Source organism: Triticum aestivum, chromosome 2D (assembly GCF_018294505.1).
Source record: "Triticum aestivum cultivar Chinese Spring chromosome 2D, IWGSC CS RefSeq v2.1, whole genome shotgun sequence".
NCBI lineage: Eukaryota > Viridiplantae > Streptophyta > Magnoliopsida > Poales > Poaceae > Triticum > Triticum aestivum.
This window is the reverse complement of record NC_057799.1, coordinates 87,286,193-87,299,359: the sequence shown is the minus strand read 5'-3', so window position 1 is coordinate 87,299,359 and position 13,167 is coordinate 87,286,193. Positions and strand designations below refer to the sequence as shown.

At 45.4% G+C, this 13,167-nt stretch overlaps 1 protein-coding gene across 1 annotated transcript; it reads right to left on the bottom strand.

The window, feature by feature from the left end:
- Window positions 1-10,802: 10,802 nt before the first annotated feature.
- On the bottom strand, window positions 10,803-12,392 carry LOC123051829 (BSD domain-containing protein 1). The gene has a single exon (XM_044474808.1). The coding sequence runs from the start codon at window positions 12,328-12,330 to the stop codon at window positions 10,978-10,980; it is 1,353 nt and encodes a 450-aa protein (XP_044330743.1). The 5' UTR covers window positions 12,331-12,392; the 3' UTR covers window positions 10,803-10,977.
- Between the last annotated feature and the right edge of the window lie 775 nt (window positions 12,393-13,167).

The following is a 13,167-nucleotide window of genomic DNA, read 5'->3' as shown; positions in this document are numbered from 1 at the left end:
GTATTCAAAAAGGGTCTACCAAGGATAATCGACATACTATCATCCTCGGGAATATCAAGAATAACAAAGTCCGTTAGAATAGTAACGTTTGCAACCACAACAGGCAGATCCTCACAAATACCGACAGGTATAGCAGTTGATTTATCGGCCATTTGCAAAGATATTTCAGTAGGTGTCAACTTATTCAAATCAAGTCTACGATATAAAGAGAGAGGCATAACACTAACACCGGCTCCAAGATCACATAAAGCAGTTCTAACATAGTTTCTTTTAATGGAGCATGGTATAGTTGGTACTCCTGGATCTCCTAATTTCTTTGGTATTCCACCCTTAAAAGTATAATTAGCAAGCATGGTGGAAATTTCAGCTTCCGGTATCTTTATCTTATTTGTAACGATATCCTTCATATACTTGGCATAAGGATTCATTTTAAGCATATCAGTAAAACGCATACGCAAAAAGATAGGTCTAATCATTTCAGCAAAGTGCTCAAAATCCTCATCATCCTTTTTCTTGGATGGTTTGGGAGGAAAGGGCATGGGTTTCTGAACCCATGGTTCTCTTTCTTTACCGTGCTTCCTAGCAACAAAGTCTCTCTTATCATAACGCTGATCCTTTGATTGTGGGTTATCAAGATCAACAGTAGGTTCAATCTCTACAACATTATCATTACTAGGTCGAGCATCAACATGAACATCATCATTAATATTATCGCTAGGTTCATGTTCATTACCAGATTGTGTTTCAGCATCAGAAATAGAAATATCATTAGGATTCTCAGGTGTGTGAACAACAGGTTCACTAGAAGCATGCAAAGTCCTATCATTTTTCTTCTTCTTCTTCTTCTTTTTAGAAGGACTAGGTGCATCAACATTAGTTCTCTGAGAATCTTGCTCAATTCTCTTAGGGCGGCCCTCAGGATACAAAGGTTCCTGAGTCATTTTACCCCCTCTAGTCACAACTCTAATAGCATTATCATTCTTCTTATTATTTAATTCATTGAGCAAATCATTTTGAGCTTTAAGCACTTGTTCTACTTGAGTGGTAACCATAGAAGCATGTTTACTAATGAGTTTAAGTTCACCTTTAACTCTAGACATATAATCACTCAAATGTTCAATCATATAAGCATTTCGTTTCAACTGTCTACCAACATAAGCATTGAAGTTTTCTTGTTTAACAATAAAATTATCAAACTCATCTAAGCATTGGCTAGCAGACTTATAACGAGGAATATCACCTTCATCAAATCTATAGAGAGAATTTACCTTTACTACCTGTGTCGGGTTATCAAGACCATGTATTTCTTCAACAGGCGGCAAATTAAGACCATGTATTTCTTCAATAGGAGGTAAATTCTTAATATCATCTGCTTTAATACCTTTTTCCTTCATAGATTTCTTTGCCTCTTGCATATCTTCAGGACTGAGAAATAGAATACCCCTTTTCTTCAGAGTTGGCTTAGGAGTTGGTTCAGGAAGTGTCCAATTATTTTCATTAGTCAACATATTATTCAATAGCAATTCAGCTTGATCAACTGTTCTTTCCCTAAAAACACAACCAGCACAACTATCCAGGTGGTCTCTGGAAGCATCGGTTAGTCCATTATAAAATATATCAAGTATTTCATTTTTCTTGAGTGGATGATCAGGCAAAGCATTAAGTAATTGGAGAAGCCTCCCCCAAGCTTGTGGGAGACTCTCTTCTTCAATTTGCACAAAATTATATATTTCCCTTAAAGCAGCTTGTTTCTTATGAGCGGGGAAATATTTAGCAGAGAAGTAATAAATCATATCCTGGGGACTACGCACACAACCAGGATCAAGAGAATTAAACCATGTTTTAGCATCACCCTTTAATGAGAACGAAAATAACTTAAGGATATAGTAGTAGCAAGTTTTCTCATCATTAGTGAATAGGGTGGCTATATCATTTAATTTAGTAAGATGTGCCACAACAGTTTCAGATTCATAGCCATAAAAAGGATCAGATTCAACCAAATTAATTATCTCAGGATCAATAGAGAAATCATAATCCTTATCAGTAACACAGATAGGTGAAGTAGCAAAAGCAGGGTCATATTGCATTCTAGTATTCAAAGATTTTTCTTTCGGCTTGGCTAATAATTTCTTAAGATCATTTCTATCATTGCAAGCAAGAAAGTCTCTAGCAATTTCTTCATCCATAACATAACCCTCAGGCACAACAGGCAATTCATATCTAGGGGGAGAATCTTCATCATCACTTTCATCAATATTATCGGTTTCAATAATTTCATTCTCTCTAGCCCTAGCAAGTTGTTCATCAAGAAATTCACCTAGTGTCACAGTATTATCAAGCATAGAAGTAGTTTCATCATAAGTATCATGCATAGCAGAAGTGGCATCATCAATAACATGCGACATATCAGAATTAATAGCAGAAGCAGGTTTAGGTGTCGCAAGTTTACTCAAAACAGAAGGTGAATCAAGTGCAGAGCTAGATGGCAGTTCCTTACCTCCCCTCGTAGTTGAGGGATAAATCTTGGTTTTCTCATCTTTCAAGTTCCTCGTAGTGATCAGTAGATATAAATACCAAGTGACTCAAAGAATAGAGCTATGCTCCCCGGCAACGGCGCCAGAAAATAGTCTTGATAACCCACAAGTATAGGGGATCACAACAGTTTTCGAGGGTAGAGTATTCAACCCAAATTTATTGATTCGACACAAGGGGAGCCAAAGAATATTCTCAAGTATTAGCAGTTGAGTTGTCAATTCAACCACACTTGGATAACTTAATATCTGCAGCAAAGTATTTAGTAGCAAAGTAGTATGGAAGTAGCGGTAATGGTGGCAAAAGTAACAGTAGCAGTTTTGTAGTAATTGTAACAGTGGCAACGGTAAAGTAACTAAGCAAAGAGCAATATGTGAAAAGCTCGTAGGCATTGGATCGGTGATGGAGAATTATGCCGGATGCGATTATTCATGCAACAGTTATAACATAGAGTGACACTGGACTAGCTCCAATTCATCAATGTAATGTAGGCATGTATTCCGAATATAGTCATACATGCTTATGGGAATGAACTTGCATGACATCTTTTGTCCTACCCTCCCGTGGCAGCGGGGTCCTATTGGAAACTAAGGGATATTAAGGCCTCCTTTTAATAGAGTACCGGACCAAAGCATTAACACATAGTGAATACATGAACTCCTCAAACTACGGTCATCGCCGGGAGTGGTCCCGATTATTATCACTTCGGTGTTACCGGATCATAACACATAGTAGGTGACTATTGACTTGCAAGATAGGATCAAGAACTCACATATATTCATGAAAACATAATAGGTTCAGATCTGAAATCATGGCACTCGGGTCCTAGTGACAAGCATTAAGCATAGCAAAGTCATAGCAACATCAATCTCAGAACATAATGGATACTAGGGATCAAACCCTAACAAAACTAACTCGATTACATGATAAATCTCATCCAACCCATCACCGTCTAGCAAGCCTATGATGGAATTACTCACGCACGGCGGTGAGCACCATGAAATTGGCGATGGAGGAAGGTTGATGATGACGATGGCGATGGCGACGGATTCCCCTCTCCGGAGCCCCGAACAGACTCCAGATCAGCCCTCCCAAGAGAGTTTAGGGCTTGGCGGCGGCTCCTTATCGTAAAACGCAATGAATCCTTCTCTCTGATTTTTTTCTCCCCGGACGTGAATATATGGAGTTGGAGTTGAGGTCGGTGGAGCACCAGGGGGCCCACGAGGCAGGGGGCACGCCCCCCACCCTCGTGGACAGGGTATGGGCCCCCTGGCCTTGATTCTTTCGCCAGTATTTTTTATTAATTCCAAAAATAATCTCTGTGAAGTTCCAGGTCATTCCGAGAACTTTTATTTCTCCACAAAAATAACATCATGGCAATTCTGCTGAAAACAGCGTCAGTCCGGGTTAGTTCCATCCAAATCATGCAAGTTAGAGTCCAAAACAAGGGCAAAAGTGTTTGGAAAAGTAGATACGATGGAGACGTATCAACTCCCCCAAGCTTAAACCTTTGCTTGTCCTCAAGCAATTCAGTTGACAAACTGAAAGTGATAAAGAAAAACATTTACAAACTCTGTTTGCTCTTGTTGTTGCAAATATGTAAAGCCAGCATTCAAGTTTTCAACAAAGATTATGAACTAACCATATTCACAATAACATTTAGGTACCATATTTACTCGTATCAATGGCACAATCAACTAGCGAGCAATAATAATAAATCTCGGATGACAACACTTTCTCAAAACAATCGTAATATGATATAACAAGATGGTATCTCGCTAGCCCTTTCTGAGACCGCAAAACATAAATGCAGAGCACCTTTAAAGATCAAGGACTGTGGCAGCCTCCCTCTGTCCACTATGGCCAATAGGCCCTTTAACTTTCCCGGGGGGTTCCAGTAACCTCCCGGTACTCCGAAAAATCCCCGATCTTTTTCGAAACCATTCTGGTGTCCGTATATAACCTTCCAGTATAACAATCTTTACCTCTCGACCATTTCGAGACTCCTCGTCATGTCCGTGATCTCATCCGGGACTCTGAACAACCTTTGGTCACCAAAACACATAACTCATAATACAAATCGTCATCGAACGTTAAGCATGCAGACCCTACGGGTTCGAGAACTATGTAGACATGACCGAGACACATCTCCGGTCAATAACCAATAGCAGAACCTGGAAGCTCATATTGGCTCCTACATATTCTACGAAGATCTTTATCGGTCAAACCGCATAACAACATACGTCATTCCCTTTGTCATCGGTATGTTACTTGCCCGAGATTCGATCGTCGGTATCATCATACCTAGTTCAATCTCGTTACCGGCAAGTCTCTTTACTCATTCCGTAATACATCATCCCGTAACTAACTCATTAGTCACATTGCTTGCAAGGCTTATAGTGATGTTGTCGGTGTTCTGGGAACGGGGGTCCCCAGACTTGCCTGCCTGCGGCCCACGGCGTGGCTCTGCGAGCGGGCCTGTATGGCCCATCTTCACCAACAAGCTTTCAAGGCCCTCGCGAGGGGCCAAGCCTCGCGAGGCGGACGATACAAGACCTCCTCGGGAGCGGCCTCACCAGGCTAGCTCGCGAGGGGCGGAGAGATCAAGGCAAGACAAACCTCGCGAGGTTCCAGTGACATGAGCCATGACGAACGAGACCAGGCGGGCGCCAGCGCGCACAGTGTCCTTGTTTCCTCTTTGGTGCTAAGGGGGCAAGCGCTGGCGAGGAGTATCGAGGCATCAAGCAAAGGTTTCCCTATCTGTGCAACGAGACCAAGACCAGCAGGACGGCAGGACGGAGGTCACCGTGGAGCCCAAGACGGCGTCACCTCCAGAGCCTTTGGCAGGCGAAGACTACTTTTGTCAGGATAAGCTGTACTAGCTGTCCCCTTTCAAATTGGCCGTTGTGGGATCCCTTCCCGCTCAATATTTGGGAAGAGGACCGGGGCCTCTATAAATAGGACTAGCCACCACCATAGGAGGCAACGGGTTCAGATCATCCTCACCCACACAAGTTCACCAAGCACAAGAACACCTCTCCTCAGGAGGCTATTCTTCCCCTTGTACTGTTCATCCTCAGCCCAAGACGCAATCCACCACCACACACTGGAGTAGGGTATTACACCACAACGGTGGCCCGAACCAGTATAAATCTTGTGTCCCTTGTGTTGCGAGTTCGTCGAGCTAGCCTAGGAATCGCGAAGCGTGAGAGGGCGTGATCTGCGAGGGGGAGATCTTCGCGCGCACCCCAGAGTTCGAACCTTAAGGGTTTTGCCGGAACCCGAGATCCGACAGATGTGCATAACCGAGAGGGCCCAGAGATACCTCTCCGATACTTGGAGTGACAAATCCTAATCTCGATCTATGCCAACTCAACAAACACCATCAGAGACACCTGTAGATGATACGTCCATTTTGTATCATGCTTTTATATCGATATTTATTGCATTATGGGCTATTATTACACATTATGTCACAATACTTATGCCTTTTCTCTCTTATTTTACAAGGTTTACATGAAGAGGGAGAATGCCGGCAGCTGGAATTCTAGGCTGGAAAAGGAGCAAATATTAGAGACCTATTCTGCACAACTCCGAAAGTCTTGAAACTCCACGAAAGTTAGTTTTGGAATATATTAAAAATATTGGGCGAAGAAAGCACCAGAGGGGGCCACCCACTGTCCATGAGGGTGGAGGGCGCGCCCTACCCCCTGGGCGCGCCCCATGCCTCGTGGGCCACCTAGAAGCCCCCCGATGCCCATCTTCTAATATAAGGTGTCTTTTGCCTTGAAAAAAAATAAGAAGGAAGCTTTCAGGACGAAGCGCCGCCGTCTCGAGGCGGAACCTTGGCGGAACCAATCTAGGGCTCCGGCGGAGCTGTTCTGCCGGGGAAACATCCCTCCGGGAGGGGGAAATCGTCACCATCGTCATCACCATCGATCCTCTCATCGGGAGAGGGTCAATCTCCATCAACATCTTCACCAGCACCGTCCCCTCTAAAACCCTAGTTCATCTCTTGTATCCGATCTTTGTCTCAAAACCTCATATTGGTACCTGTGGGTTGCTAGTAGTGTTGATTACTCCTTGTAGTTGATGCTAGTTTGTTTATTCGGTGGAAGATTATATGTTCAGATCCTTTATGCACATTAATACCCCTCTGATTATGAACATGAATATGATTTGTGAGTAGTTACGTTTGTTCTTGAGGACATGGGAGAAGTCTTGTTATAAGTAGTCATGTGAATTTGGTATTCGTTCGATATTTTGATGAGATGTATGTTGTCTTTCCTCTAGTGGTGTTATGTGAACGTCGACTACATGACACTTCACCATTGTTTGGGCCTAGGGGGAGGCATTGGGAAGTAATAAGTAGATGATGGGTGCTAGAGTGACAGAAGCTTAAACCCTAGTTTATGCGTTGCTTTGTAAGGGGCTGATTTGGATCCATATGTTTCATGCTATGGTTAGGTTTACCTTAATTTTTCTTTCGTAGTTGTGGATGCTTGCGAGGGGGGTTAATCATAAGTGGGATGCTTGTCCAAGGAAGGGAAGTACCCAAGCACCGGTCCACCCACATATCAAATTATCAAAGTAACGAACGCGAATCATATGAGCATGATGAAAACTAGCTTGACGATAATTCCCATGTGTCCTCGGGAGCGCTTTCCTTTATATAAGAGTTTGTCCAGGCTTGTCCTTTGCTACAAAAAGGATTGGGCCACCTTGCTGCACCTTGTTTACTTTTGTTACTTGTTACCCATTAAGAATTACCTGATCACAAAACTATCTGTTACCGATAATTTCAGTGCTTGCAGAAAATACCTTACTGAAAACTGCTTGTCATTTCCTTCTGCTCCTCATTGGGTTCGACACTCTTACTTATCGGAAGGACTACGATAGAATACTTGTGGGTCATCAGTAGAGCATCTTTATAATCACCCAGTTATGTTGTGACGTTTGATAGCACACAAGGTGTTCCTCCGGTATTCAGGAGTTGCATAATCTCATAGTCAGAGGAATATGTATAAGTTATGAAGAAAGCAATAACAATAAAACTAAATGATCATTATGCTAAGCTAACGGATGGGTCTTGTCCATCACATCATTCTCTACTGATGTGATCTCGTTGATCAAATGACAACACATGCCTATGGTCAGGAAACTTAACCATCTTTGATTAACGAGCTAGTCTAGTAGAGGCATACTAGGGACACTCTATTTGTCTATGTATTCACACTTGTACTAAGTTTCCGGTTAATATAATTTCTAGCATGAATAATAAACATTTATCATGATTTAAAGAAATATAAATAACAACTTTATTATTACCTCTAGGGCATATTTCCTCCACTTTTCCACCGCCGCAACCTTCTGTACCCGTGAGATCCCATCTAGGGGCCATTTCCGGCGTCCTGCCGGAGGGGGATTCGATCACGAAGGGCTTCTACATCAACACCATTGCCTCTCCGATGAAGCGTGAGTAGTTTACCACAGACCTACGGGTCCATAGCTAGTAGCTAGATGGCATCTTCTCTCTGTGATTCTCAATACCATGTTCTCCTCAATGTTCTTGGAGATCTATTCGATGTAATACTCTTTTGCGGTGTGTTTGCCAAGATCAGATGAATTGTGGATTTATGATCAGCTTATCTATGAATATTATTTGAATCTTCTCAGAATTCTTATATGCATGATTTGATATCTTTGCAAGTCTCTTCGAACTATCGATTTGGTTTGGCCAACTAGATTGGTTTTTCTTGCAATGGGAGAAGTGCTTAACTTTGGGTTCAATCTTGCGGTGCTCGATCCTAGTGACAGAAGGGGAACCGACACGTATTGTATTGTTGCCATCGAGGATAACAAGATGGGGTTTTCATCATATTGCTTGAGTTTATCCCGCTACATCATGTCATCTTACTTTTTAATGCGTTACTCTGTTCTTATGAACTTAATACTCTAGATGCAGCCAGGAGTCGGACGATGTGTGGAGTAATAGTAGTAGATGCAGGCAGGAGTCGGTCTACTTGATACGAACATGATGCCTATATTCATGATCATTGTCTTAGATATTGTCATAACTTTGCTCTTTTCTATCAATTGTTCGGCAGTAATTTGTTCACCGATCGTAATTTTTTCTATCTTGAGAGAAGCCTCTAGTGAAACCTATGGCCCCCGGGTCTACTTTCCATTATACAAGTTTCTGATCTACAATTTTAGTTTCCTATTTACTTTCTTTGCAATCTTTTACTTTCCGTTCCATAAACCAAAAATACAAAAAATATTACTTTACCATTTATCCATCTATATCAGATCTCACTTTGCAAATAACCGTGAAGGGATTGACAACCCCTTTATTGCGTTGGGTGCAAGTTGGTGTTTGTTTGTGCAGGTATTCGGTGGCTTGTGCGTTGTCTCCTACTGGATTGATACCTTAGTTCTCAAAAGCTGAGGGAAATACTTACTCTACTTTGTTGCATCACCCTTTCCTCTTCAAGGGAAAAACCAACGCAAGCTCTAGAGGTAGCACCCGCCATGTCGCCGCGCCCCCGGAGCAGCTCGGGCTACCGCGGCGTCCGCCTTGCCCCTCTAGCGTGTATTACGCCGAGATCCGATCCGGCGATACACGCCTTGGGCTCGGAACATTCAACACCACCCACTAGGCCCCCCGCGTGTACGACGCGGCGGTGTGGCGCCTCGGGTGGCCCCGTAGGATGTCGCCGCCGAGAACGAGTTCTGGGCGCAGAGGAGGGTGGAGCGAGCCGTGCGTCGAGCGGACAAGCGTGCGCGGAAGAAACTGGCGGAAGCCCAAATCGAGCTAGGACCTGCGTCGACCTGGGACGATGAAGATCCTCTGTGGCTCGACGCGTTTACGTCGTCAGACTACACCACCGAGGAGGACGAGTAGTCTAGCATCGTGTTATCTATTTTTATTTAGCATGGTATGAACTTGCTTGTGGTTTGGGGCTTGAACTATGCTATGAATTTGAACTATGTGTTGTTTCATATTTTTCCATATGTGTTGTTTGTATTTTTTTTTCCAAGCGTCAGCTGGTCTCGCGTGCTGGATTTTGCCTGGTGAAGCACTATAGCGGCGCGCTAAATTTTGCAGCGGTTGGTAAAGCAACCACCCTCCTGCGCGCTAAAACGCTATTTCAGCGCTGAAAAAAAAATAGGTTGTTTTCTCGAGCCTCTCCCCGTTCTTCCTACACAACCCCATTCGGTTTGCTTGTGCTTGGTTGGGGGAACCGACTGTAACCCAATGGGATGGTTCCGTTCCGGAGGAACAAGTCAGATTTCATTTCTGCGTTTGGTGCGTGCGACTGTAACGCAAGGCAAATTTGGAGCTTCAAACGAATGTATGACACTAGTTCAGCACATGCCAACAGATTTCACTATGTAACTTATCAAAAGGCGTCACACATCAAAACACGGATCATGAGACCAAACAGTTCTCTTTTGCAGGGGATAGGATCAAAGATGTTGATCCGCCATGTAATAGTACATCATTAGTACAATCGTACAGACGAGCTACGTCAGCATTTTCATAGTGACATGCTGAAAACATGCCCTTTTAAAAGAGGTTGATAATAAACAGACCTCATAAAACTGTCCAGAAATGCAATTCCAATTGCCAACATGACTCAAGAAAAAATGCCAGCATGACTACTAACATTACTTCATTATGATTACAAACCTCTACTATTAAAAATGTGGTGGAAAAGAATACCGTAGCCTCTTCTATTACTGTTATCAAACTAGATGAACTGAACTAGTCTTTGGCATTGTCAAGAGCATACGGAACAAGCTCTTGTCTAATGTGGAGTACAAGTTAAAGTTAGAAGTTAGAACTACTCATGGCTGATTCACAAGGTTAAATTTATTCAGCCTGAAGATGTCGATAGTTTTTTTTCTCTTCCAAATAATATTATTGAGCTGTCACAGTTGTCTCAACTCTCAAGGCACTAATTTGTATCCGCTACTATTGGAGAAAGCTTGACATCTAATGCATGAAACATAGATCAGTGATAGGAAATACCAATTTATGTTGTACAAACTCATGCACATTATTGACTACCAAAAGCCAAGAGGATACAAATCAAGGAACCTCGCTAACGGTATATTAGTATATCCCAGGTGAAAGGATGTTCTGAAAGAAATTGTTCAAACACTTGATACAAATTTCTTTTGTGATCAATGTACATGTACATTAAATGCAGTAATGGTCAAGTGAAACAACGTATCTACCGTAACACAAACATATTACTAGCAAATTGACGCATTGCCAAATGCCACTTGATAACATCAAACTTGAGTTTACACACGTATCCATAACATAAGCAGCGCAGCTAAACCAATGTTTATTGGTCACATGATAGTATCTTGCACAGTAATGGTATATAAAAAATGTAGACAATACAATCGACACTACCATACCAGAATGGCTTTTCAGGCCTTATCATCATCATCATCCTCAATGTCCCAACTCAAATCCTCGTCGTCTTCTGCGACACTGAGCCTCTTACGTAGCTCCTCCTTTGGAGCAGAGCTTGAGCCATGAGCGCTCCCCTTCTTCTCCTCATGCTCCCCGAGATCCTCAATCTCGTCCCATTCGAGATCCTCCTCGGTCGCTGTTCGCTGTCTAGACACCATGGAGTAGTCGCTATCCTTGCTCGAGTCACTTGTCTCATGCTTTGTCCCTTCTTTCACCGCAGCATCTCCAGTGGTAGAATGTGGTTCCTCAGCAGCAGTTTTCTTGTCACTTGATTCTTCAACATTCAATTTCGATGCATCTTCTTTCTCCTCCTTGTCGACTACCACCATAGAGCTACCGAAAACATCCGGCTGCGGTGAATCAGCCTTCTTCCATTCCTTATCCAGAGCACCGGCCTCTTCAACTGCATTGACTCTGCCTTCTGCCTCCAGTTTCTCATTTTCTCTTTCCTGTACTTCAGGTTTCGGTTCTTCTTTGATCGGTGCTTGCTTGATCGCCTCCTCTTTTGCCGGCTCCTCCTCCTCAACCTCGTCATCCACCTCCCAGCTCAAATCCTCCTCTTCCTCCTGCGCGATGACCCGCTTGACGAGCTTGGCCCTGGCGTCCTCCTGCTGCTTGAGCTTGTGGACGCGGTAGAAGTACCTGGCCCAGAACACCTCGCCGTCCACGGCGTCGGGGACGAGCCTGTCCACCATCCCTTCCACGGCGTCGCTCTCGTAGCAGAGCGCCTCGATCTCGTCCTGCCTCTCCTGGAGGCTAAACCCCGCGCCCCAGGCCGCGAAGTCCTCGGCGTCCTCGGGATCGGCTGTGAAGGTGGCCGGATCCGACTGGAGCGCGCGCAGCTGCGCCTCGAAGCGGCTGTAGTACCGCAGGTGGCCCGAGGCGGGGCCGGGGTCGGAGTCGGGGCCGCCGGCGTCGGAGGGCGCGGGCGGGGAGGCTGCGGAGGCGGCGGCGGTGGCGGCGACCTGGGCGATGGCGCCCTTGCCCTGGGCGACGATGTCGGCGAGGCCGTCGAGCGCGAGGGCCGAGGAGGGGAGGTCCCGGGCCGCCTGGGCGGCGGCCTCGCGGAGCGCGTCGGTCTCGCGGCGCAGGCCGGTGCTGAACTCGGCGAGGTCGCGGCGGTAGGCGTCCAGCACGGTCTCGGACTGGGAGGTGAGGGTCTTGAGCAGCCCGCCGAAGCCGCCCCACCCGCCCCCGTCGCCGGAGTCGGCGGGCGGGGAGGACGAGGAGGACCCCGCGGCGGCCTCCGGCTCCGGCGGCGGGGAGGCCGGGTCGGGCGCGGCGAGCGAGTTGAAGAGGAAATCCATGGCGGGCGGCGATTTGGATCCGGTTGGTCGGGGGGCGGGGGCGGGGCCGTTGTCGTGGAATCGCGTGTGCTTTCTTCGTGGGGGAGTGGGGGTTGCTTTCGCTTGCGGGTGGGCCCGTGGGGAGGCGATGGTCCCACTTGCGACTTGTGTGCTGTGCACGGGATGGATGTCTTGGCTGGGCTGCACGAATGTGGCTCCGTTTCGTGCATTGCAGGTTCTCCCGAATGGCACGCATACACGTGCTGCTTCGGGCTTCCATTTTTAAAAAAAACTTTCAATCTGCTCATCATTATCATGAGGACGGGCGTCGACCCGTTGGCTGGGCAGCTGGGATAGCTGCCATCCCACCCGAGTTCAAGCCCCGGCTTTGACGCATGGTGCTCGCGGAGTTTCTCGTATAAAAAAATTTCAACGAGGGTTAGCTCTTGGGTTGATCTCATTTTAAGGACGGGGCGTCGACCCGTTGGCTGGGCAGCTGAGGTTAGCTGCCAGCCCACCTGAGTTCAAACCTTGGTTTTGACGCGCGGTGCTTGCGGAGTTTCTTCTATACAAAAAACCAACGAGGGTTAGCCCTTGGGTTGGTCTCATTTTTTTAATCATGATAGTACAACGAATATCAATCAAAAATAATAAAAGTTACATTCAGATCTATAAACCACCTAACGACACCTCCATTCAGCAACTTCATGCTGAAGCGGAGTGGCCCACAGTTACAATTTGAGGAGTGGCTAAGACAACGCTTTGCGCGCTCCACTCTGTAGAGGAGGACTGAAGGGTTGCCGAACAGGGTCTAAGACTAAAACGAACCGGAGGCGGGCAAGGTGGCTTCGTTTTAAT

What these genes read in the sequence shown, in the direction of transcription:
- LOC123051829 (XM_044474808.1), bottom strand. Translation starts at nt 12,330, where the DNA reads ATGGATTTCCTCTTCAACTCGCTCGCCGCGCCCGACCCGGCCTCCCCG.